The sequence below is a fragment of the Pan troglodytes genome, chromosome 7 (assembly GCF_028858775.2).
Source record: "Pan troglodytes isolate AG18354 chromosome 7, NHGRI_mPanTro3-v2.0_pri, whole genome shotgun sequence".
NCBI lineage: Eukaryota > Metazoa > Chordata > Mammalia > Primates > Hominidae > Pan > Pan troglodytes.
Genome location: NC_072405.2, coordinates 134,107,079 through 134,134,311, shown reverse-complemented (window position 1 = coordinate 134,134,311; position 27,233 = coordinate 134,107,079). Strand labels below are relative to the sequence as shown.

Below are 27,233 nucleotides of genomic sequence, written 5' to 3'. Positions count from 1 at the left end.
TGCCTTTCTTATAGCAATCCTGCACCCACATAAAAGCTGCATTTTCAATATGAGAAAAAGAAAGTATTTTGCAAAAAGCGCAATGTTTTCATGCCTGTTGGCACAGATGTAAAAACTGCTTCATAAGTTTCCTTCTCTTATTTAACAATCGTCTTTTACACTGGATTTACCTATCTTGAAATGATGGGCAACCGCAGCTGCAGATCTCAATCTGCAGTACATACCAAGCAATTCAACTTTTTCTTGTAATGTTACTTTTCTCCGCTTCTTGGGAGAATTTCCAGCATCACTAGTGGCTCTCTGTATGGCTCCCCTAGTGTTATTTGAGGTTTATGGTACTGCACTAAATCAATGAAAAATATGAGAGAACCACGAGAGATCACTTTTAACTGCAATAGGCAATTTAACGTAAAGACAAATTGCTCACTCAGAGATGATCAGCGTCACAGGGCATTTTAAGCAGGTACTCAAGTAGATACAACACTTGAGCTCACCACAATAGCAACAAGAGATACCTACAAAATTATTACAGTAGTACCATATGTACTACAGGTAACTGTATGCAGTTACAGCTTAATACTATATCTTTCCATTTATTTACATTTCTCTCAACTGCAATGTCGCTGTGTGATCTGTAAATGTGTGCATTAAGTTTTGATATGTTTGAATGTTTTATAATGGATCCGTATATATTTTATGATAATAAATGATAAAACAGACCAGTATCTACATATATTTTATGCATACATGACCTATGTAACTTTTCCTTAACTTCTTTGACATTTCTAGGCTATGAGATTTGTCTGCAAGTTTTTTCAAGTTGTCACAAATTTCCAAAAAAATGTTCCAAAACGTTTACTCATAAAAATCAGCCCATAAGTGGACCTGTGCAATTCATAGCCACGTTGTTCACTTGTCAACTGTATAACGAAAGCCTAAGTGCCAGGAGAAGCTATGTGCTTCTCTCCTCCAGTTTCCGATCTCTACAAAGAGAATCATAGCCAAGTCCTCATTTTAGTATAGGGGCAAGAGCTCCTCATTTGGAAATGTGTACCCTAGATTTCTGGTCCGTAGAGCATGAACTCACTCAACATACAACAGATTTTAAGCATTCTTATTCTTAATCCTTTTGAAAAATACCAAATCCTATTGCTCTCTAAAAAGAGAGATTTAACGTTAAAAGAAACTTCAGAAGATCAAGGTAGCTATATCCTCCTTCAAGCAAGAATACATCTAAAAATATAGATATATACATATAATGGCCTCCTGAAAATGCCTAGAAGCAATGAGCACAACTAACACCAGTATCTTGGTCTCTAATAGCAATCCCCAGTAAAAGAAATTAGGGTCCTAGGACAAACGGCTGATTCCAGGACTGAGGCAGAATAAATACACAGTAAGATGCTATTGCTTGGCCAGAAAGTAAAGAATTGCTTAGGGGAGAAACCTGGAGGCATGTCATAAGGAGAAAGGAGACAGGAGCAAGCTTAAAGGAAATCCTCATGGCAAAAACTGAGAAAACTGGGGCACAAAAATAATTGAGAGACAATAATGACTAATCGCAGACTACTGAAAAGATAAGAATTCATAAATTCATACAGAGAATACGAGAGAATGCCTGGTCACAACTGTTAAACATGGCAGAACTGCTAAAGTGGGGGAAAAATTACCAATTTCCAACCATCAAAGTACAGAATGGTTCAGGCAAGAACCACCAATGGATTCTAAATCTAGGAGGAAACACTGATGAGGAGTGGGATATCTCATGGTCTCAAAGTATCTCCCCACCAATTGCTTATCAGTTGTGAGAGAAAAAAAAATAGTTGACTATACAGTGGAAAAATCAGACAATGCATTAACTGGGTGATCAAAATTAACATCACCAATGAAGGGTAGATGGAAAGCATGGGGTGTGAGGAAGCAGGATGACAGGGTGAGGTATAGGATAGCAGATCACAGAATGTTTAACCATAAGGTCAGCATATTTTCTGGGAGGGGTCCTAAAGGAAGGGCTACATCCTGGCTTAGGTTGAGGGTGAGTCAAAGTTCATGGGGCTGGAAGAAGGAGAGAAGCTTAAACAAGCTTTGGCTAACAAGCATTTTGTTCTGATTGATAATTCAGAACAGGCAGTTCAGCTCACTGTTTATGAGGCAAAGAAAGGGAATTTGGAGGATCTGTTTCTGACCTTGTCATAGGTGAACAGAAGGGAGTAGGGAATTCACCTGTGAATCTTATCTAAGTCATACGGGGAAAAAGTGGGTCCTTGCACTAAGACCCTTCCCAAAACACAAAAGAGTGAAGGGATGTCTTAACCTTCAGGCAAAATTCAACATTATCAATGTCAAGTATAGATAATATTTAATGTATACTACAACAGGGAAAGTAGGAAGTCTAAAGAGTTCATGGTGGTTAGAACACGTTTCCAATAGCTTGACAACTGTGATTGCTTTCTTACAAATGTGGTTTAATTCCTAAACATTTCCACAGTACTAGAATGCCAAATTATAAACAGTGGTTTTTATGTCCGACTTATACTAATCACAGTTAAACAATGTCCTTTCAAAGACAAAGATACCTGGGGGAAAAAATCATGCTTATAAAACGAGAAAAAAACAGACCACACATCACTTTTATTTATAAGCAGTACGCCGTGCTATTTAAAACCAAGGGATTAAGGACTCCTAGGACTAAGAAACTACTTCCATGTATAACAGAGTTTGCTTGTATAATATCACAATGCTTTTGTTTTATAGTAGATAACAAGTACTACATAATATACTCAAAGTATAAATTATTAGTGACATAAAAAGAAAATTCTTTTTCCTCAAACAAGATGCTTAAAACACCAATACTAGAGGATTTCTTTTTTTTCTTCTGAGACGGAGTCTCAGTCTGTCACCCAGGCTGGAGTGCAGTGGTGTCATCTCAGCTCACTGCAACCTCAGCCTCCCAGGTTCAAGCAATTCTCCTGCCTCAGCCTCCTGAGCAGCTAAGATTACAGGTGCCTGCCACCACACTTGGCTGATTTTTATATCTTTAGTAAACACGAGTTTTCACCATGTTGGCCATGCTGGTGTTGAACTCCTGACCTCAAGTGACCTGCCTGCCTCGAGCTCCCAAAGTGCTGGGAATACAGGCATGAGCCACCACACCCGGCAGAGAATTTCTTTTCTAAAAAAGAGTAAGGTTCAGTTACCAAGCCCAGTACCTGCAGAAAGCAACATTTCTCAACAGGCTGAGCATGAAGCCTTAATGCCCTAAGATATCCTCTACATAGAACGAATGACCTTTTTCATGCATTGAGAATGGTACTAATGTGCACCATCATTAGAAAAACTGAGAAATAGTCACGCCAATCATTTCCATGTTCTGCAATTCAGATGAGGAGCTCAGCTAAGAAATGCTGGTAGCAAAAATGAAATTTCATAAGTAATTGCAGGTTTGGTCTTAAGGGGAGGCATTCATCAAATTTAACTTTGGAGACCCAGCAATTATTCTAAGCAATTAAATCTCCAACTAGGGTCGGGAACAGTCTAACATTAAACCCACCTTAAAGGTTAGGATTGCACAGGATTATTTTCATAGAGAATAGGTTTAGATTTACCATTTAACTTACTTCATGGTACACTGACTATTCATGGGGAAAAAATTTAGCCCAGCCCAGACTACTAAGCAACAAATGTTTATGGGTAAATGAATACAAAGCTTAGGGTTCAAGAGAAGATAATATAGGGACAGGGCAATGGAAAAAAAAATCAACAGACACAGATTCAAGTCTTCCATTCCTGGCTCTTCCATTTACTAATAATATGGGCTTTGATGACTAAAAAACAAGCAGAAGATTTAGCTAATATAAACTCCAATTTCTTTATCTATAATAGGAGTTACACTTCACTGGTCACTAGTACTCTCTAACATTCTCAGATTCTGTGATAGGCAGGAAAGGACAATGTATTCCAAGACAGCTTTAACAGAGTATTTCAAATCATCTAATACATTATCTCCATAAATCACTAAAAAGTCCCAGAAATTCCAGGAGTTTTATATCCAAAGACATCCTCAAGACTGTGCCACTCACCACTGCTTTATCACATGATTTAGTATTTATTAACCAAAAATGGTTATCCATCAACAAATGCCTACCAGTAAGTGCTTCAGACTCTCGGCATTTGGCAATTTAATATTCTCAGTTTTAACTATTTATGAATGATCTCAAAAAGAGCCCCAGTATGTAACAATTTGTAATTCTTCAGATAAGGCATATTAAGGCTGCAGAAGTGAATCACTTGATACCAAGTGAGTCTAGCCTCACTCAAGTAAACTACCCAGCATGTTTGTTCTCACCTATGTGACAGCTTGTTAAGTAACAGCTGAATCCTCCCTCAATTTTTAAAATTGAGCTGAAAGGAAAGCCAGATGCTAGTGAGAGAATAAATGAAAATGGAGATGATTAAGAAACTGATGTTCTTGGCCAGAAAAAATAGTTTTTAGGTAAATGAAACTAATCAAAATTAAATGTTATAGTGGTATTGAGGACCCATGAAGCCCCAAGACACAACTCTTGTGAATGTCTAAGAACTTGAGCCAAGTGCTGATGCAGTGGTGCCCAAGCCTAGCTGAGCACTGGAATCATCTTTTAAAAAACACACATTCCTGAGTGCCATGCCACACCTCAAAACCTACTGAATCCAAATCCCCATCTGGGTAGAAATTCTGACACCATCAATTCAACTGAAGTTTGGGAACCCCCAACTATCACAAAACTGAGAGTGCCCAGTAGGGCAACAGCTCCATTAAAGTTCATCAATACCTTAAAATTGCCGCTACTTCTTTTACTCTTTAAAAAGAATTATCTATTTCCTTTTTAAAAGTAAAATCTTTTGGTAAGTATTGCAGTAGCATTTGAACAGAAGGCTCCTCTTTATTCTTTTCATTATGATGGAATCTTTCATTCTTGAAATTTTATGCTTCCTACATTAACTAAAATTTTGCCCTTGTTCACCCCTCAGAGCTGATGCCTGTTCTAAATTCCATCCAGCTACTTAAATAAATTAACACTAACACTTTTGAAGGTATTGAACAGATTTAAATACTACAAATGTTAGTGGCACATGAGAAAAGTAAAATAAGGTTAAGAAACAGTTAACAAGCAAGAAATTCACAAAACAGGCCTCTAGTTATAAATTCAATACGCTATCTACACAAAATACGTAAGTGATGATTATATAAGTGAGCATGATCTGTTTAATTTCTTAGAAAAAAGTTTCATATGATCATGTCTTCAAAATTAAATATATTTATCATACCATAATTGGGTTGGTCTGGCTGTGCAGTTTGCGCAACTAGATCTTTGTTATGACGCAGAAACAGTATTGTGTTTCTCAGAGTAAGTGCATGATCAAAGTATCTCTGTGCTTCTCCTTCACCAGTGCTCTGAACCTAAACCAAGAGAAAATAGATTTTTGCAACAAAAATACCACTTTTATGCCATTCACTCTAATAATCATATAATAGAGATATAAGAGATTATTCAAAAGTAGTAAATCAAAAATTTGCCCAGGCAATACCGAAACAAGTTATTAACCTCAGTCTTGGTTGAGTTCCCAATTTTACTACATCTATGAAGATAGAAATTACTTCAACTAAGACTAACAATTTTAGCAATTGAATAATGTTAAGTTATAGCATTATATGTTACGTGTTCCATATGATTCAAATAGAGTGCTTAAACAACTCTAAAACCCGTATTCTGCTCCATCTAGGAAAGTACTCCAAGGTCACCAGTTTTACCTATAATTCTCATAACTTTGTTCACAATTCTGTATTACCAGTTACAAGAGACACTGGAGTCTGTGATTCAACATAGCTGTTCACCATTGCTGAACACACAGCTTAAATTCACTCAACAAAGATTTACTTAGTGCCTCCTATGGACTATGACCTCCCTAGGAGATAAGGATAGAGTAATGGACAAAACCCCTGCCTTCACTGGCCTTATAGTTTAATGCATGCGCTTCTGAATAAGTCTGAATAAGTCACCTTTTAATAAGTAGAGACACATATCCCAGAAACAACACAGAAAATGGAATGATAGGTCTACCAACGGGAAAATAACTAAATCAGATTTGCATACATTTAAAAAATCAATCTTAATCAAGATCAAACTACTTAAAAAATAGCTAAGAATCCACTTTAAAAACTAAACCTCAGACTGAAAGGCTTTCCCAAGAATGACTTTGTGATGAAAAAGAACATAGATTTATGAGTAAAAGAGCAGAAGTCAACTTGCAATTTGCTACATTTGATAAAAGACTAGCTGAGGTGAAAAAAAGATAAAAATCAGAAAACCAGAACTTGAAATGTGCAGTAACATAGTAAGAAATTTATTAGTAAAAGATAATATACAATAAGAAATGGGGTTAACAAATAAAGAAGCATGAAGAAATAAATGGCAGTATAAAGGTAAAAGTAAAAGAGACCAATTAATAGCAAAGGATTATCTCACACATATTTCTGCACTAATAAAAGTAAAAATCCTATGGAGTAGGAGCAGTGAAAAATGTTACAGTCTTTTTTTTTTAAGATATAAAGGAGTTGCAGAATCACCACAAATTCTCTAAACAGCACATTTAAAATACAAAGTTCATCATAAAGCACAAAAGGCACCAAAAGTATTAGTCAAGGAACAGATTAGGCACACAAACTATTTGAATACAAAGAGGCCAGAATAAAATATCCGAAGAATGAAAAACACCAATAAAGGGCAATCAGATTTATTTAGAGCTAAGGAAAACTAGGGCTGTACTCACGGGGAAAAAGGTGGTTAAGAGCAAATATGGCTGAAGTCTTCAAGATGCTAAAAGGGATAGTGAGAGCGGACATAAATACGATACCCAGGGACATTGTTCCAGATTCAAGGTAAATGGAACAAAAACTTCAAATCAAACTGCTTAAGAGGTGATCTTAGAGAGTCATACCAGAAAAAAAACTGAAAGGCTATTTTAGCAAAAATTCAACTTAAAAAATTACAGACTAAAATTTCTATACCCCATTTCTTCATTATCTCAAATTATGTTAAGAATTAGATGAGGTAGACATATCACTTTAAAAATCACAAAATCAATTCACCCACTCAATATGTTTAAGTCTAAATGACTGTAAGAGTACTAAGTTGGGGAATGAGGTAGGAACGAGCAAGAATACACCGAAAGCCCATCCAAATCAACAGACTGTATAACTGGCATTCTGTCAAGAAAGGACAGATTCCAAATGCCCTAATATCCCCTTACATGCAATCTACATTTACCTTTTCTAGTTCTATAAGAAAGCTGTCCAGAGACTCATCTGAGAGTTTGCCTACTTCAAACATTGTGACTGCATGACTTTTCAAGTTCTGAAAAAAAGAAACAAAATATTAAAGTTCTACTTCTCCCTTTTTATGCTAAGCATAATATCTAATATTTATATTATCCTTTCAAATATATTTAAACTTAAGGATCGGGGGGTGAGGGGCTAATTCTTCCAATTACAAAAGGACCTTCCCTGAAAGTTATTATACTCCTCTAAGTCAGTTGTGCTTTGGGAAGAAATGTAGTACTTTAAAAAAGATATAAAAGCATTAAATTATTTTATATCTAGTATTTATTTTAAACACCTTCATATTTAAACAAGAATTGGGCTTACTGGTGAAAGATTTCCCATCATTAAGAAGGCAGTAAGAGTGGAGTCAAACAGGAATGCGATGCGCTTCGTGTGTCCTGTAGACAGACTCAGGCTGCTTACGCTGGCTGTGTCAGCTGAAAACACCATAATTTAAAATCAAGTAAATGGAAATTATTCTTTGCTTACCATTTGGAGTGAAAGTATTTCATTTCAGCTTTATTTGATAACCAGAAAGTACATAATTTTAAAAAGGCACTATTATAGCCATAAGAAGTTCCAGCCATACCTATTTTGAAGCGCAAAGAATATTAAAAAGCATTTAACCCTAGGCCTTGTCCACTATGCTGTGTTTCCCTTTGGGCTTAGCCTCACTATTCTCTCGGGCTGAAATGGCTTTCCTTCCCTGACCAGCTGGCAGGCTCTTCTTCATTCTTAGCTCAAATAACATCTTCTCTGTGAAGGCTTCCCAAACCTCTCTAGCCAATTAAGGGTCTCTTCCTCTTTGCACCCTACAAGCATTATAATTGGTGCCCATGTTGTAATTTGTTTGGTCGCATTCCCTTCTCTCTCCTTAGACTTAATTCTTAGAAGAAAGGTACCATATTCTTGTCAATTTTATACACCTAGGACTTAGCACAGTGCCCAAAATATAGTGAAACACTCAAAGACTGCATATTGAATAAAATCTAAAATAAAATTAGAAGGTAACTGTAAGAGTGTATGTTTGGACATGTGCCGTACCTACAGACAGACTCTATGTTAAACTGAGTTACTGCTAACCTGGATCTTCTTGACTATTTGTATCAGTGTCAGTTGCCGATGAAGCTTCTTGTACAGGACTTCTACTTTCCCCTCCATCCCATGACAAGAGCATCTTCTGTGGATCTAAGGTACTCCTATTAATGAAGAATGCATTTGCTTTTTAAAAATCATATAAATGACCTTACACTAAAATATCTACTGAAGTTAAGACTTAAATTATGAACAATCCATCAAAATCCAGTCTTATATTCAAGCCCAAAATTAAGACGCAGCCCAAAAATGCTCTGCCTACATACAACAAGGGTTCTTAACTAAGATCCACAGATAGGCTTCAGAAAATTCAAGAACCCTTCAAGATTGTATGTAAAATATTTATTTGCTTTTTTTCTGGGAAAAGCCTTCTTAGTTTTCATTATATTCCAAAAAAGATCTGTAACACACACACAAGATTAAAAATCACTAATATAAAGGGCTCACCTCAACTGACAGGTTGAATAAATAAAATTTCTGGGCCAGGTGCAGTGGCTCACACCTGCAATCCCAACACTTTGGAAGGCCAAGGCGGGTGGATCAGTTGGGGCCAGGAGTTCGAGACCAGCCTGGCTAACATGGTGAAACCCCACCTCTAACAGAAACACAAAAAATTAGCTGGGCATGGTGGTGCACACCTATAGTCCCCACTACTCAGGAGGCTGAGGCATGAAAATCGCTTGAAACGGGGAGGTGGAGGTTGCAGTGAGCCGAGATCGTGCCACCGCACTCCAGCCTGGATGACAGAGAGAGACTTTGTCTCAATAAATAAATAAATAAATAAATTTATGTATGTAAAATTAAATGTCTTTTCAAAAGGAAACTCTAATATCTCATACTGAATAAATTTAAGTTACTTTAATCTGTTTACGGATGGAACATTCTTCCATGATGAATGAAGTTGATCCAAATTAATTACTTGTCCCTTCTTATGGGCAAAGCCCAATCGGCAATACATTGAAACAGCATTCTGAAAGGAATATAAAGGAAACTAATTAGCATTTAAAATAAACTAGACATCACAATATTTGTAGAGAAAAAATAGTGTAATAGACTAATAGTGATTCTCAAACATTTTCATCCCGTAACCAGAAACTATTTTCAGTAGACCTGCTCCTCCCTTGAAGTCTTCATAAATGTATAGGAGGGAATGTTTCCAACTCTCTGGCCTTGCCCTCCCTACATCTACCCCTAATGAAGCAGGAGTTGTTGCTTTAACGGACCTCACTACAAGATACTGCTTGGGCTGCTTCTTGCATGAGTGCTCTCTTTTCAGTCCATGTGTTTGAATCCCAATTTAGGGCCCCTTATCCTGCTCTTTCCTGTCTTTGCAAGTGCCCCTTTACTGTGCACGTTCTCTCAGACAGCTAACAACAATCTCAATGTCTTCGTTTCTCAGTAGCTTATCAAGATAAAAATCTACTAGTAAAATCCACTCAGTTATCACATCACCAGTAAATGAGTATAAAAATAACATACCTTAACCAGGGATAAGTCAATCTCAAGGACATTTGCAAGCTAGAAGATAAAATTAAAATTTATTTTTACATTCTTAGAATTAACAGCACATTACACAGTTGTAATAGACCAACATAATCATAATCAGCAAAATTTTAAGTTATGAATAATTAGAAGACTGAATAAATTTTGAATTCAGAGCTTTCTTCTTTCCCTATCTCTAAGGTCCTTATAGTACAAATCCACGGAGTGACCATAACAATTTAAGATTCCTTACTCTTTAATTTCGTCTCATTTAAAATAAAATTCCTGGATAGATCAATATAGTCTACAATACTTTAGTACAAAAAGTCATATAAAAAGTTAACTAAACTATAAATTATTAACTTAAATTTTAATATACATTTATAAGAATGTTAAGAATAATGACATTTAAGTGTAATAATGGTATGATCTCCCCACATGGAGATTTTAAAAAGATACTACCATATTAAATAACTTTACTTACTTTACACAAACTTGCAATCTTGAGATTATATTTTCATGAGACGTTGTCAAACTTACCTCTGCAACATTTGTGTGCTCATCTATTGAAACAAATATCTTATAGAGTAGAGTTTCAAAATAATCACCTTGCACTCGATTCATTACAAAACCTTCAAGAGGTGGAACTAAAACAAACAGAAGAGATTTTTCTCAGTGATACAAATTTTATAAAACAAGAAAGTATAATTTACATATCTAATTAAAAAAAGAAACCTCTAACTTAAGGACTGAATGCAGCTTTTGATTTATTTATCCACTCCATAGCAAGTTTTCTGAAACTCTACAACAATACGTACACAGAGAAGACTCTGAAGGTAGACACGAAATCCACAGAGTTCATTTAATTCACCATGGAACTCAGAGTTACTGAGACAGGTAACTCAGAAATGCTGGATGACATGGACTTGGTAGAAGGGCGAGGGAACAGGGGCTGCTTCAGAATGGGGGAGCCTGCAAAGGGTTTCTGATACATGTGTTTTTGATGCCTCATAGGCAGCAGGGGTGAGTGGGCCAAAGCTGAAAAGCAAATGACTGCAAGGAAGAGTTGCTATGCTATACGAAAACCAGGTGGATGCAAAGTATTGGCTCTGTCTCCCCATCAACCCTACTCCATCCTAAAAACGGAAATTCATCTGCATGACCATCATGTTTACCAGAAGTCACTGGGCTAACTCGTTCTTTGGGGCTTTCTTTTCTGGTATCCTCCCCAGTGGGCCTCAGTGGCAACAGGGTCAAGATCCCCTTTAGCACAGTGGGCAGCCCAACCATCACTCTCCACCTGCATGTTCATTCATACTCACTTCTATCTCTTTGGTCCAAATGTTCTAATCTGATTTACCAAAGTGCTCTGCCCAGCCAATAAAAAACAAGCTCTATGCTTTCCTTTGCCATTCTCCCCTGTGGGTACATTTACCCTGAAAATATCCTGAGAAGGAGGAATGCCTAGGCCATAGTAGCATTTGGGTTATCTTTATGTCCCCTGGCCCTAATATCATCTAATTGTACCCAAAAATTTAAATTATTCCTAATAGTGAAAAATAAGACAAAATTCAAATGGTCAAAATTAAGACACTGAAAAACTACAATGTACATACATCTGAGGATAGGTTATTCACTTTACAGATCTGGCTCATGTCATTTTCTAATTTAGTACTACCTATATTTCTAGTCATCTAGGTACTTTTAATGATCAATGGTTTCTTTTTAGAAATATTTTAGAAATCCCATCTTTGACAACATTAATTATTTCCCTACACTATCAGCTATGTAAATAATAATAGCATTTATTGAATGCTTACTAAGTGCTAGGCTATTACCAAGTACTTTATATACACATTTTCATTTAATCCTCCTAACTCCGTGAGTTGTACAGTAGTATAATTACCCCTATTTTTAAATGTATCTATTTATTTATTTATTTATTGAGACAGGGTCTCACTCTGTCACCTAGGCTGGAATGCAGTGTGGGGATCGTGGCTTACTGCAGCTTCGACCTCCCAGGCTCAAGCAATCCTCTTGCCCCAGTCCCCCAAGTAGCTGGGACTACAGCCACATGCCAACACGCATAACTAATTCTTTTCATTTTTATTTTTGTAGAGAAGGGGTCCCTTTATATTGCCCAGGCTGGTCTCGAACTCCAGGGCTCAAGCAATCCTCATGCCTTGGCTTCCCAAAGTACTGGGATTACAGGTGTGAGCCACTGTGCTTGGCCAGTTACCCCCTATTTTGAGAGATAAAGAAACCAAGGCACTATGAGATTAGAAATTTTCCTAGGCCAAAATTTGTATCTAAGCAAAAAGAGTAAGGTGACTCTACATGAAGAAATTTGAAACAGTGCTAGCATTTGTCCAAATGCTATTGGTTATCCAAAGAGAAGAAAAATAAGTTGAACCCTTATTCCACATCAAATATGAAAATAAGTTCCAAACAAACTGCAAATTTAAATATATATGACAAAAGTTCTCAAGAATTTTCAGACTATTTCTATATTCTACAGGTATTCCATTCAAGCATAACAGAAATCAGGAAGCTATAAAAGACACAAAATACAGTTAGAAAATTTGATGAATAATGGAATAAATTTATTTAATAACAGAGCCTTTCATGATTACTCCCTTAAAAGTATTTCTGATCTCCATTTATATTTATATCACCAACCATAGTGCTTGTTTGTTTTGTTGTTGAAACGTATCTGAAATGCCTCTTCTGAAATCACATTCAGGTATTATTTGTACTGAATTTGATGCCTTCCACGTTGTCAAAACTGTTTTTATGTGTTTATTCTAATTTGGGGAACAGCCAAAGAGGTAACATGGTGACAAGGGTAAGTTCAGCAATTATCATCCCATGGGTCTGTCTGTACCACCAAATACCAGCAGCTACTAAGTGAAGTATGGTAGAACACATCAATGTAATGGGGCAGCCATCCATCTGGCCCTTCTCTGACTGCTTTTTTCAAATGAATTTAGTTCAGCCATAAGTAATATTAAAAGTTACTCTAATGTGAGTCAATGTTCAAACTGACAGTCAAACTGGACTGAAATGAACTAGTCAAAGACTAATCTTTTTATTAATAGGTGGATCTCAAATGAATCAACGTCAGCTTATCTGATGACAGTAGGCACTAGAGTAATACTTTCATATTTTCCAACTGTGACAGGAAATCACGGCCACCCTGTCTTCAGAAATCATGTCCTTGTCAAATCTTTCTCATTTTAAAACTAGTATTTTGTTACGGCATCAACTATACAAACCCAAATTAGTATTTCCTGTACTTTTTAAGGTATCTTTCCAAGCTTAAAATAGGATGCAGGCCGGGCATGGTGGCTCACGCCTGTAATCCCAGCACTTTGGGAGGCCGAGGCGGGCAGATTGCTTGAGGTCAGGAGTTCAAGACTGGCCTGGCCAAAATGGTGAAACCCTGTCTCTATGGGTTTTACCTGTAGAGTAAATTAGCCAGACGTGATGGTGGATGCCTATAATCCCAGCTATTTGGGAGACTGAGGCAGGAGAATTGCTTGAACCCAGGAGGCAGAAGTTGCAGTGAGCCAAAATCATGCCACTGCACTCCAGCCTGGGCGATAGAGCGAGACTCCGTCTCAAAAAAAAAAAAAAAAAAAATTCACATATGCACAAGGTTTAAAATGTGTTATTAAAGAATCACAAACATATGCCAACCCAAAGGTCTGGACACGCTAGAGCATGATATCTTGTCAAGATTCAACACTGATATAAAGAAGTATTTCTGTAATAAGCCCTATCACCACTAATTTGTTAATATTAGGGTCATTCTCTGAAATTTTTTGACACTTTATATTTGATTACACAAATATTCAATATCTAAGTATAATAAAACATAAGAACAATAGTTAAAAGATATGCCACAAGACATACTTGTAACATATAACCTGAACATAGTAAGTGCTTCTATAAATTGGTAAGAAATCTAACCTATAGAAAAAAAAGCATCACTCTGTATTCAAGGATATTGAACATATCAGTATTGTAGTGGCAAAAAAACTGGAAATAATCTAAATTACCAGAAATACAAAATGGTTTAATAAATTGATAAAACCATAAAGCGTATGACAAATATACAAGGCTCTTAATATTGGTTTAACTTGGAGAAGTAGGTAAAGGAAGAAGGGAAAAGGAAATAGACAAAAAGACTACAGTAACATGAAAAAATAATACACTAGTATGTTAAGTGAAAATGAACATACAATTCTATGAGATTACTGAACACATGTAAAAACAGCTACACATTGAACAAGGATTAAAAGGTAACAAAAATTTATAAAAATATTGATTTGATTTGGGATTGTTAGAAATTTACCTTGGGTTTCTATTATTTTAGTGTAGTATGTACACCAAATACAAAAATGAGAATAAAGAATTTAAGTAAAACCAACATACTATGTTAAAATGTAATAACGAAGCAATATTTTTCTTGAAATATCCTAACATCTAAGATCCTAGAACGGATGATATGCCATGCTTAGCACCTGATATCCATTCAAAAAACAGTGAAAAATGTTAGCACGGACTTACCTGCTATACAACTGTCATCAGATATTGGTACATCCAGATAAATAAATCCTTTGTTATACAAACCTAAAGAAACAAAAGTACCTTGTTTTAGATGGAACACTACACAACAGTGATTTTTAAAAAAAAAACTAATTCCTGGCTTTCTGTAAAGATTCTTACAAATGAATGCTATGTGACGAAAGAAAAAGTAAAATAGAAGAGAAAAAGAAAGTTTTTAAATCTCGGTTTCCTGCATATACTCTGAAGTACAAAATTTTTCTTATCATTCAGTTGCATAAATTTCTAGTGTATGTGACTAATTATAGCCACACTGGAAAACAAAAGACTAAGGTCACATTTCAAACAATAACATGCCTTAGAAACTAGTACTATTTGTACCTACTTGATAAGTAATTGCTAGTAATTATTGATGGTTTAAAACAAGTTTTTATGTTGACAAAAGACCATTTCTACTAACCACTTACTATGTACTACATTGTAATCTAGTGATCCAGAGAGTTGAGGGCCTGAATCGATGATCTTATCAACAGCGCATTTCTCAGGCAAAGTGCATATCTAAGAAAAGCAAAATATTTTTAATTAAGTTCTGTCCAAATTAACTAATTCACAAGTCTCCTGAAATTTATTTATGTTGAAACCAGTGATTACATGTCATTAGCTCAAAGAACTACATATTTATCACTCTATAATTCAAACAAAAAACTGTGCACATAGCCATCAATTAAGGTGCCAAAATATGCAACATACCAACAGAATGTAGAGAACAAACTTACTGTAAGTACCAACATTTACTGGTTAGTAATATTTGTTCCTTGTGATTGAATTGGAATTAGATCCATCTGCCAATTCAGAATCTCTCTAGCCAGAAATTTAATCAAACTCCACATGAATATTGTCAGTAACAGGAAAGTTCACTAGCTTATTATGATACAGTTTGAGAGTTCCATTAGGAGGTACTTTAGACTGAAGTAAAATTTCTAAGCCTTCCACTCAATGGATTTAGTACGTACCCTGGAGAAAATTAAATGCAGACTAAAAAGAAGCCCACATACTCATTTACATTGCTTCAGCTACACATAAATACAACCTGGTCTCTAGGTGCCCTCATTACTCCACTCCTTTCCTCTAAACCAATATCCCTTCTAAGATGTGGTCTGACCACTGGGAATATCAACTCTCTTGATCTTGACACTATCGCCCCATAAAAGCACCTATCACTTCAGTACAACAGTTCTTTGCAGTGATTAAGAGTACAAGTTCCATGGCGAACTGCCAAAAAATCCTGGACCTTTAACTACCACTAAGACATGAGCTGTTACTTAATTGTTCTGTGCTCACTTTCCTCATCTGTGAAATGGGGGTACAAATAATACATACCTCTGGGGCTGTTATGAGAATTAAGTAAGACAATATAAAAAGCACTTGTAATAGAGCTTGGCACATCTAGTACACAGCAGGTATTCAAAAGTGTTAGCCAGTATTATTGTTGTAGGTAGCTGTGGCATCATGTTACTTTACATGAAGCTTCTATCTAATTAACATCCCCAGATAACTGTACTTGAACCAAGTCAAGTCTCCCTCACCATTAAACAGTATCTCAAAAACTCACCAATATTCTAGTCTACTAAGATCATTTTAAATTTTAAATTTAAGTTTCCTTTTCTTCAGGAAAACAAAATAATGTTACTTTTTAAAAAATTATAAGCTATAATTAAAAATTGTAAAATAAACTAAAAAATAAAAATTCTATGTTTAACTTTTAAAGATTTCTACCTTGATGTCATCTTCTGTGATATAGCCAGCCTGCACCACCCACCACGCCTCTATGGCAATTTCCACTGGCTTTATTGGTAGAAGATCACGGGCTGTTTTCCTTCTGAAGAATTTCTGCAATGGTACAAACACTTGAGAATTTGCAATCTAAAACTACCACTTTCTTCTTTCATCAATCATATCATAAGATTGTTTCTAATGGACTAAATAAATATCTTCTTAAAGTCTTCATGTTTTAAAATCTTAACAATTCTAGATATTAACATATTGTATGAAGAAAGTCATTCTTAAATTGTTTCAAAATAAATTGTTTCAAAACACTAATTGTTAAATCCAGATTTACTTCCAGAAACTCAAGTGAAACCCAAGCAGTGAAAAATGCATTTGAAAATGCAAACACTTCTTTCACCCACTAAGTGAACTGTACAAGTAGAATGAGCAAATAAAAAGACTAAGAGAACAAAAACAATTTTTAAAAATAAATGTTTTATGCATTAAAAATTTTAAATAATCATTTATGCTATAACCTAGAGAATACTGAGGAGTTCTTTTTGTATTGTTTCTGTGTTAAGTACATTTTATTTGGTCAAAGACATACAATTCATTATTTCTACCACTTAAAAAAACTAATCAAACCGTGTGATGAGCCCAAAACAATGAAAAAGAAAGTACTAACTTACTTTTGATGATCTACACTGATTCATAAGATCAATATACTGGTTTCTTCCTATGCCAAGAAGCCTTAGACCTGAAAAAAAGAGTCTTTCCTTTAAAAACATTTAACATATCTTGAAATCTCAATATGTTCACAAGTGATTGTAGGAAAAACCAGAGCTTATTTTCATCTTTCAATTACTAGTCAAATATCAATATCAAATTAAAAGGACGTCTTCAACCAAAACATAAATGAAAGCTAAACTTTGGGAGAGATGAATTCAAGATGACACTTCTAACAAAAACATTTTAAAAAAGCAGAAGTCCTGCCAATTTTAGGAAGTCAAAATGTAATTCTCAGCGAAAGCTTCTTAAACAACAGAATTATGACACATTCAAAATATACACTTTGCCAAAGTAAGCATACTAAAACAGCAGCAAGTTAAGTTACTAAAAACTGTATGTCACCCTGCAAAAATACTGTGCACAAGTTTTCCTCCTACATTCAATATACACACAGCCCAAGTATCAGAAAGAACTTCATTCTCTGGAAATATATAGATTAGTCCTATTTTTCTGATTCTACCACTCTCAAATATGCCTCTCTTAGACATTTAGAGTAAATCTTACACATGCATCTGGTATCATCTGATAAAATTCTCACTGATAATGTTGCTTACTGTTCTCATTTTTCACATATTTCAGGTTAAAAACACACATGACAATATTCACAGATGACAGGATGCACAAAGACACAACCTAAACATTACCTTCTTCAGCACAATTAAATACTTACAGTCAGCAGCAGTAAAATTGGGCAATGAATCATAACTTTTCTCACTGTTCATAATATCCTTTTAAAAAGAAAAAAATTTAAATTTGAAATCTAAAATGTCCTTAAATAAAAATGTGTATAAATACAATATTATTACAGCCAGTAACAATGATTATTACAGGAAGCAGTAAGATCATAGTTTGGCTACCTAGAGCATACATGCCACCCTGTGGCACTTCCCACACATGTTCCCAACCTAGTAATTAAAGGGCAGATTTTCATGTCTAGGTTTCTTACGAGGCTCTCTACGAATCCCAGGCAGCTGCCCCATAACCTCTGCCCTGTGGAAGCTATGTAAGTAATGGCTCCATTAGAGCTCAGGGTTCCAGCCTCTCCACATTTCATACCTGATCCTAAATCTCCACCATGAGAGAAAGCCAAATAATGTGGCACAGCTCCATCAACATGCACTACCAGTGAAGACTACAACCGCTTAGTGGCCTTTGATCCCACAAGTCCCAATCTGTAGAAGAGTTAAACTTTGTATCCAGCTTTTTCTGCCCCAATCTGTTTCTCCAATAACAAACCCACTGCTTCCTGTGGGGATAAGGCCCGTTTTCTACCGAGGAACTATACCCAATGATAGAAGAACAGAAACCAGAATGCAGCAACCATGTGGATGTAACTGAAATGAAAGCTGATAAGTGAAACAAAAACTCCACCTATTTTAGCTCCCAAATTTGTGGACTACATTAGAAAAATAAAGAGACAGCAGTAACTATTCTACTTCCTGATTAGCTGCCACCTTCATCATGCTACCCTGGTTCTTCACTATGCTACCTGGGCTATCGGGCCTCTCGCTTTCCTCCAGTATTTCCTCCAAAAGAGGAACACGGGATGCATGGGACTGCAGAAGCGCCCATGAAGGAGGGGCTTCTGGAGATAACGAAGGGAGCAAACAGCAAAGTACACATCGTAAGTAGGGCTAACCTCATGTTACCACACGTTCCCAACTCCTTTAGTTCTAGGCTCCTCTCTGCTCTTCAAGCAGCTAGTGAGCCCCAAACAGAAGCACTCAAACATAATTAAGGAGCAAATGAATACTAAATAAATACTGCCAATCTTTCATAAAGCTCACTTGAAAACAGTATATAACTAGTATTAAAGTTATCCAATACAAGCCTAAAAGCTGTCTTTGGAAAAAGGCTAACAACTAAAAGTTAATAATTATAGAAAGAGATGAACAGCCAAGACTACTAACATATTTCTCTTTTCTGGCACCTGTATTATATAATGTTGGGTCTATGTCATCATTCATTCTTTAGACAGTTAGTGAATAGTTAAATACATTAATTTTCTTTTCTTTTCTTTTTCTTTTGAGACAGTCTCACTGTGTCACCCAGGCTGGAGTGTAGTGGCGCTATCTCGGCTCACTGCAACCTCCACCTCCCAGGTTCAAGCGATTCTCCCACCCCAGCCTCCTGAGTAGCTAGGATTACAGGTGTCCACCACCACAGCTGGCTAATTTTTATACTTTTAGTAGAGACGGGGTTTCACCATGTTGGCCAGGATGGTCTTGATCTCCTGACCTCATGATCCACCCACCTTGGCCTCCCAAAGTGCTGGGATTACAGGCGTGAACCACTGCTCCCAGCCTAAATACATTAATTTTCTCAGAACATAATGTTCAATTCTGTCACCCACATTTTCAACCTTAACCACGTTTTAAAAAGCAATAAATTTTACACAGACTCTGCCAACATAAATGACTGATCAGTGCTACAACAGCACAAAGGGTCAATAGCACCTTCAAGACCAGAAGAGAAATAGACAGCTTCCCAATGTAAAAACATCAATAAGGATAAGTACTTGTACAGTGTGGCTCAAACAGTTAACAAGCCACCAATAGTCCTTTTTACACTATAAGTTCTGAAAGAGTGTCCACCGCAGACGACAGCTGAAGAGCTGGTGAACATCTGCAAAAAGTCCCAGACATGTAATCCCATCCCATTCCCACTGGCTCACCCACACTGTAAACTCACCTCCATAATCCCAGTATAATATGAAAATGGTGTTATCCTCAAGCCCTTCACCATAATATCTGATAGATGGTAAGGGTACAGCATGAGATGATCTCGGCTGTACTTTAGCAGTTCCTCATAGTATCTGCGTTCATCTTTCTTGACATGTTTAACTGCACAAAAGAGGGAAATTGTCCAGTTTTTTTCAGGTTTCTTATAGTTATATATTAACTATGAACACTTTACAAACCAACAGTAATTTAAAAGAAAAGTATGTAAATTACAAGAGAACAAATAAAATATTCTAAGTTGGAACAAATAAATATATCACATGAAATAGATTTTAGAGTATAGAAGTCAAATGAATAATAGGACAGATCAGTAGAGAATAATTCTTGCCAAACGAGAAAACAAGCATGGAACTACCAGCATGCCCCCCAAAAAGGTACAAAACAGAGCTTTATTGAATTGTATTCCACTACCTTACAAGAGAGCCAAACTGAATGCTCGTTTTCAATGAAGTCAAGTCTATTTTTAAAAATTATTTGCTGCTTTTTTAGTTTTTAAATGTAAAAAGCCCTCTGACTTTCATGGAAAATGTTCATGAAGAAAAACAATGTCAGAAATATTATGCTTAAAATAAGAGTAACAAACAGGAGTGAAAGACTACCAGGGCAACAGAATAGACTAACCAAAATAATCTGATAAATAAACAAATTTTTTTTTAGAAAGAAGAAAAAAAAAATCATGGAATGAACTATGTTTAAAATGTGTCCCAATTATTATAGAAAGTTTTTCATATTATTTGGAAAATTTATGGAGACAACCCAAAGTCAAAAATTACTAAGAACTAATATACTTTTTCTTTTATGGCATATTTTCTTACCTCAGGCAAAAAGAGGACATTTGAATTAAGATTATTTTATAGATAAAATGAGTCCATAAACAGTACTCTAAAAATAATTTTTATCAGAATTAGAATGAAAAATCTACTTGCTAATACAAATTGTTGTTAGGTGGAATGGATCAGTGTAGAGTTTCTTAAAGTCTGTACATGGAATAATCTCAGTACTATGAAATATGTATTGAAAAGAAAGATTTACGAATGTGAAAGAGTAATGGTCAGTTCCACCCCGATATAAACGTGGCTCTACTTACCTAAGTTATTTCTATATCGTAACTGATTGCGGATACTGTACAGGACAACCTGCTTTTCATATTCTCTCTGTGAATTTCCAAGACTCTAGGAGAAATTTCAAAAAGATTTTAAACAACTTCCAAACTGAACAATAGTACTATTTTTTCCCATAACACACTTTAAAACCACGACCCCCATTTTTATCCTGGCATCTCTAATTTGCAGAATTAAATAAAAAATATTTTCTTAAATGTTATTATACTAACTTTCCTGCTACAGTATTCAGAGCAAAAATTCAATGTATTTTCAGTCTGCCTTTCTAAAAGAGTTTACTAAAATTATCCAAAGTATTTAATATCAAATAAAAACCGGTAGGTGAGTGTAACTTCACTTTGGTTAACAAAGAACTAAGTTCTGCTTATAAAGATTTCCTTCCTGACTGCTATATTAAGTGGTTGGATAGATGGTTTCCTGCCCCTACATTTATTTAAATTTAAGAATGGCAACTAAGGACAGATACATCCCTCTTTGATAATTGTAGCTGAGGGTTATAATTATTAAAGATTAGGATTTCTGGAAAATTTACATTTAAATGTACGTAAGATTGTTTCTTAAAAATGCAATCTCCTCTGGCCTCATTAGAAAGCATTTAGACAATTTTAGAATTAGGAGACATTTTTAATAAGCTAAAGTCTTTCTAGTATGCACTTAGTGTTTTGTTGCAGTGTTCCTGAAAGCAAACAACGTTTGCCTGATTATAGTTAACATTATATTCACTGTGAGACCATAAGCTTAATTTAATATATGACTGCTATCCTCCTCCTAATTTCTAGGTATGGTCTTTCCAACACACTATAAAGTGAAATTAGACATCTTAGGAAAGTAATGACAGAAAGATCAGAGGATTTAGTTCATCGTATTTCTTACTCATAGGTAAGCCAAAACCAAAGACAGGTCCCTACATCTTTCACTTAAGGCAATCTTCACAATAAGACAGACGAAACTCACATCTAAGTAAACTGACCCATAACTGGACCCATTGGTAGGTAATATTTTAAGAAAAATGGAACATGATGTGTCCCATTTTAACTGTACAATTATGTGCGGTTGGCCCTTGGACAACACGGGTTTGAACCGCATAGGTCCACTTACACTGGGATTTTCTTCCTCCTCTGCCACCCTGAACAGCAAGACCAACACCTCCTGTATTTCCTCCTCCTCCTCCTCCTCCTCAGCCTACTTGATGTGAAGAGAAGGATGAAGACCTCTGTGATGAGCCATCTCCACTTAATGACTAGAAAATATTATGATTTTCATAATAGCATTTTCTTTTCTCTAGCTTATTGTAGTACAGCATATATTAACAATATATATAACATACAAAATATGTGTTCATCAACTGTGTTATGGCCGAGGCTTCCAGTCAACAGTTATAGGCTATTAGTAGTTAACTTCTGGGGAAGTCAAAAGTTATACATGGATTTTCAACTGCACAGGGGTGCAGCACCCCTAAACCCATGTTGTTCAAGGGTGAGCTTTCTTCCTGCATTTAGCTTAGTTTATCACAGGCTAAGCCAGAACCCACGGTAGAACCAGAATGTATGTGCTTATCTTACTCTCATCTGTCTTAACATTATAAGGGGTTAAGAGTAGATCTCATTGTAGAGAAACTACTCTACCATCCTCTTTGTAGCATCAATGCCAGGGTCGTTGTACTGACAATATTTAGAGGATTCAAAATAGCACACTTGTAAAGGTTTTCTCTGTCTCTACTGCTAAATAAAAGTCTCTTTCTCAGGGAACACAAATACACACACATGCATACTCAAACAAGCACACAATTTTGCTAAAATCTAGCTTGAGGTTTTGCCCTTCTGTTTCAAAATAAGTCTCTTAATACACTACCTATGAAATTTGTAAGCTTTGGCTCTCAGCATTAAGTAATAACTGGTCCTGAACCTATCAATCAATACATGAGTGAACACAAATTTCTAAAACCCACATTAAAAGTTGGCTTTATTCTTCACTAGCCAAGTATGTAATATAAATTGCTTCATTCTGAGATTCTTGGGCTCCCTGGGCTTCCCTCCTACTCCTACCCCACATCTCCCACCATTCAAATTTTAAAACACTGTTGCCACTAGAGAAGGTGACTTTTTAAAAAGAAGAAAAAAAAAAGTAATTTTACCCCGAGTCAACTCTAGCCCTGCAGAAATACTGACCAGGTCTGACAAATGAAGTTGGGCTGCATATAAAAGGAACTACATCAGATCAAACGGCGATGTAAGAATAAGACACTAGCTATAAAGCACCCATCACAGATTTTAGCTAAAAGCACAAAGATTTTCTGAAATCTTTGCTCCTACAGACTCCAATCCCAGCATATACATCCCCACGTACACCCCTGTGCCCCATCAAAAAATTTTTTAAATTGACCCTTCTTGGATGATACAGAAACTTATCATAAGATTTCCCTCAAAATAAAAGGACTATTAATTATTTTGGATAAAGAATACAAGATATTGGTAAACTACAGAAAAATCCTGAAATAATGGCCCCATCCACAATTTTTTATATATTTTTTAAAAGTCTATCATGACCCATACCACATTTTTTTAAATGTCCTCTCATCCACATAAAAATGAACTAGCTTAAAATACATTTTTTAAAAATCTAAATCACCTGCCCCTAGCTTACAGAACTGGAAAATGAGTCATTTTCAAGGTAAACCCATCAAAACTTACTGGAAACGACATCGAAGTGTCTAAAAATCTATAATGCCAAAAGACAAATTCTTCCATAGAAGGAATATTCCCCAAGTTTAAACTGACTGAGCTTTAGGTGCTCAGCCACAAATACTAAAAGCCAAGTATGTGAGAGGTGCTCATGGGACAAAAGCAAAGCCAGTACTGTAACCAGAAAATGCACCATAGTGGGGTAAGCTCCATGAGAGGTGAGGAATACAATGCAATGGTAAGATAGCCTAGGGGCAACCACCACAGATTTAGGTGGTCAGGGAAACCTCCCAGGAGCAGTATCAGAGTGAGAATCAAAATATGCTATTAATACAAGCAATATAAAGGAGACAAGCAGTAATAAGGTTGGGTTTGCATTTCAGAAGCCTCACCCCCAGAGTAGCATGAAGAATGCACAAAAGTCCTGTTCTAAGAGCAAGAGATCAGAGAGAAGGCTGATGTAGTAATCTCAGATGGAGCTCGGCCTAGGGAGGCAGTGATTAGGCTAGAGAAGGTCCTTGGAAGTAAACTTGTACAGATGTTTTGCAACATCTACAAATGGCCAACCTTATCCTAAGCTAAAATAGCCACTGTTTTTCAAGTGATTTTAAAAACAAAAACATACTTAATTTCACATTTAGACCTAATTTTAACTGTCCCGTGATTATTTTTAAATAGTCATGACTACGTTTTAGAAACTCTTTTGCCAATACTAATTAAAGTCAAATATTCATGTTGGATATAATCTCATCACTCATCTTTCTTCCAGTATGCTACATTTATTCTGATGAAAAGAGTAGAGAAAAAATGGAAACAAAGAAAAGAAGAACTGTTTGTTCTTCTTGTGTCTTTGGATTTGCCACAAAACCCTAAAGTACAAAAGTGTCCTTTAAAGCCTTTATTCAAGATTAACAAAAGAAATTTATTCCTTCAGGTTTAGAGCTTTGTTCTCCTAGTTTAAGATAAATGCCACACGGGCAGCCACTGACACCCAAGAATTCAAGTTCTTTAAATTTATCTTTCTCGGTTTTTGCTATATTAAAGTGAAAGCATTTTCTTGGCCACATGATGCATGACCAGAACCTTAATATTCACTTCCTAGCACTAAATCCCCAAGGGAGGAAGGGAGCAAAGTAAACTAAACTATAATAATCCTTATACTGGCTGGGCACTGTGGCTCACGCCTGTAATCCCAGCACTTTGGAAGGCCGAGACGGGCGGATCATGAGGTCAAGATATCGAGACCAGCCTGGCCAACATGATGAAACCCCGTCTCTACTAAAAATACAAAAATTAGCTGGGCGTGGTGGCGCGCACCTGTAGTACCAGCTACTTGGGAGGCTGAGGCAGGAGAATCGCTTGAACCCAAGAAGCAGAGTTTGCAGTGAGCGGAGATCACACCACTGCACTCCAGCCTGGGCAACAGAAGGAGACTCTGTCTCAAAGAAATGAAAATAAAAATAAATAAATAATCCTTATATACCATCACCGCCACCATTCCAAACTTCCCAAAAATGCCACTGCCGAGTGCCAACAGAAAACTGAATTTCACTCTCGACCAAGTATAATGGGAGGAAGCGAAGGTCAATCTATGACCAGAGCAGCAGTGCGTTATCTGTAGCCCATATCACTACTTTCGTAAGACTTAAAACCATCTGCTATGTTACGTATTTATTCATTTATTTGTTTACGTCTATCTTTCTTTAGTAAAATGTAAGCTCCATGAAGGCAGTCTTTCTCTTGTTGACTGTTGCAAATTACCTGCACCTAGAGCAACGCACAGCACCTAGTAGGTGGTCAATAAATATCTATTAAACAATTGAGTAAAACAGACTAAAAAAATCGAGCATAAACTTTCAAAAACCTCATGTCACTCCTGTTGAAACATCTCTGATAAACCCATCTTGTCTGGAGGATAAAGTCCGACAAAACAAAGCACACAAGCACCTTCAAAATCTGGCCCTGACCACTTTTCCAGGCTCATCTACCACCAGCCCCGCGCACTCAAAAAACTTCAACTCCAAACATGTCAATCCAAACTCTGGTGATACAGTCACTTGCTACTCATGAGACATGTTCTTTCACTCATCCAAGCTTTGTAAAATGACTTTCCCTCCCCCCTGGAAAAATCTTTATTCCCTCTTATTTAACTCTTATTCGTCCTCCAAGGCCCAATTTAAGTGCCTGCCTTACAAATCCTTCCAACTCCCCCAGGATAATTTCTCCCTCCCTCTGCTCTCACATATACTACAATGCAGGTGTGTATGAGCTGCTATCATCCTGTATCGTATTCGTTTGTTTCCCATCCCTTTCCCACCATCCTGAAATTCTGGAGGTCAAGGACCGTGTTTAAAATCTCTATCGCAGGTGCCTGGCTGAATGTATCCTGCGGGCAAAGGCGCCAGTCGAGTCCTGTGGACACCATGCCATCCCATTTAGTGATCGCCCCGTCCTGGCCCTGTGGCCCCACAGCCGTCCCCTCCTCGCCCTGAGCTGAGGGTCTGTCTCCCCAAGACCACGGAGGAGTAAAGGAAGGGAGTCAGCCGGCAGCAGCCCGCTCGGGCCCCGCGAGCGAGGCAAGCAGGTGACCGCTGGGCGGGCCGAACCCGTCAGGGGCCCGGTCCCAAGTTCCGGCCGTACCTGTCTCACGTTGGCCGGCAACTTGTTCCAGGGGTAGTTGTGCCGGATGTGGAACTCCACGTCTATGTTCATGATGCCGCGGCCAGGGCCGGCGGCCGGGGCCGCCACCGCGACCCACACTACGCCTCCCGCCTGCCCGCCCGCAGCCTGTCAGCGGAGCGACGCGGGAGGCCCCGCGCCTCACACTGCAGAAGGCCCAGGCTGCCCCATGGCCTAGGCTCCCGACAGTTCAGCGCGGCCCGGGCCAACCGAGTACAAGAGCAGCAGCGATTGGAGGCTGGATCGCCTGAACAGCTCCAAGTTTCTTCCTAGTTTCGGGCCGCCGGAAATGGCTCTGGGCACACGTCACTTCCGCCCGCTGGCGCGCGGCCGGAGGGGCGGGGCACGGACTGGCCTGTAGCCACGCCCTCTACAGGCTGCGGGGCGGGGCGACGACGAGGTACCGGGAGGTCCCCGGGTGAGCGTTCCCCGCCCGCGCGCTTCGTCTCCCCGTTTCAGTCTCTGAATGAACGGCGATAGTCGCTTGGGTCTGCGTTGCCGTTGCTGATGACCCGCTTTACTCAAATTGTAAAGCCGGAGGCACTGGGGTCGGTTTTCAGAGAAAAGCGACCTGGGAAGCGGGCCGGCAGTGGCTGGCTTTACATTGGAGTGCGGTGCGCTCGCGGGGGTTCTCCACAGGCCAGCCCGGAACCCGGGCCAGTGAGACGGGGCGGGGGGTTGGGAAGACGGGTCCAGGGCCCTGGGGAAAGAAAGAATCTCTAAGTCAGATCTTGCACCGGGTTGAGCGAGAGGCATGGGCAGTGGGAGAGCAAAGGTCTGGTAAGCCCTCTTCCCTTCCGCGGTGTGCTGCACGTCATTGGGCTCCACTTCCCAAGAAGATCCAAATTCTTACAATGCAGGGATTCAGGGAGCTGAAATTTTAAACAGTGGTGCTGACAGGTCGAGGCAGCCTACAGGGCTGACAGAGAGAGACCCTTGCCAACTTTGT

At 37.6% G+C, this 27,233-nt stretch overlaps 1 protein-coding gene across 14 annotated transcripts in view; it reads right to left on the bottom strand.

Annotated features, from left to right (window-relative positions):
- Positions 1 to 27,233, bottom strand: part of FAM91A1 (family with sequence similarity 91 member A1) — a 203,497-nt gene that overhangs the window by 21,001 nt on the left and 155,263 nt on the right. For 12 of the 14 annotated variants that reach the window (XM_054657004.2, XM_054657001.2, XM_054657005.2 and 9 more), the window contains 14 exons: positions 20,891 to 20,975; positions 19,754 to 19,905; positions 17,733 to 17,790; positions 16,963 to 17,030; positions 16,283 to 16,396; positions 14,974 to 15,064; positions 14,510 to 14,572; positions 10,478 to 10,584; positions 9,935 to 9,973; positions 9,313 to 9,425; positions 8,444 to 8,559; positions 7,685 to 7,797; positions 7,308 to 7,394; positions 5,308 to 5,440 (listed from right to left, as the gene is read on the bottom strand). In XM_054657004.2, coding sequence (XP_054512979.1) covers positions 5,308 to 5,440; positions 7,308 to 7,394; positions 7,685 to 7,797; positions 8,444 to 8,559; positions 9,313 to 9,425; positions 9,935 to 9,973; positions 10,478 to 10,584; positions 14,510 to 14,572; positions 14,974 to 15,064; positions 16,283 to 16,396; positions 16,963 to 17,030; positions 17,733 to 17,790; positions 19,754 to 19,905; positions 20,891 to 20,975 — 1,339 coding nt within the window. Of the gene's footprint in view, positions 1 to 5,307; positions 5,441 to 7,307; positions 7,395 to 7,684; positions 7,798 to 8,443; positions 8,560 to 9,312; positions 9,426 to 9,934; positions 9,974 to 10,477; positions 10,585 to 14,509; positions 14,573 to 14,973; positions 15,065 to 16,282; positions 16,397 to 16,962; positions 17,031 to 17,732; positions 17,791 to 19,753; positions 19,906 to 20,890; positions 20,976 to 26,245; positions 26,603 to 27,233 lie in introns of those variants that run through there. The other 2 variants (XM_519942.7, XM_009455875.5) reach the window with 2 other exon arrangements.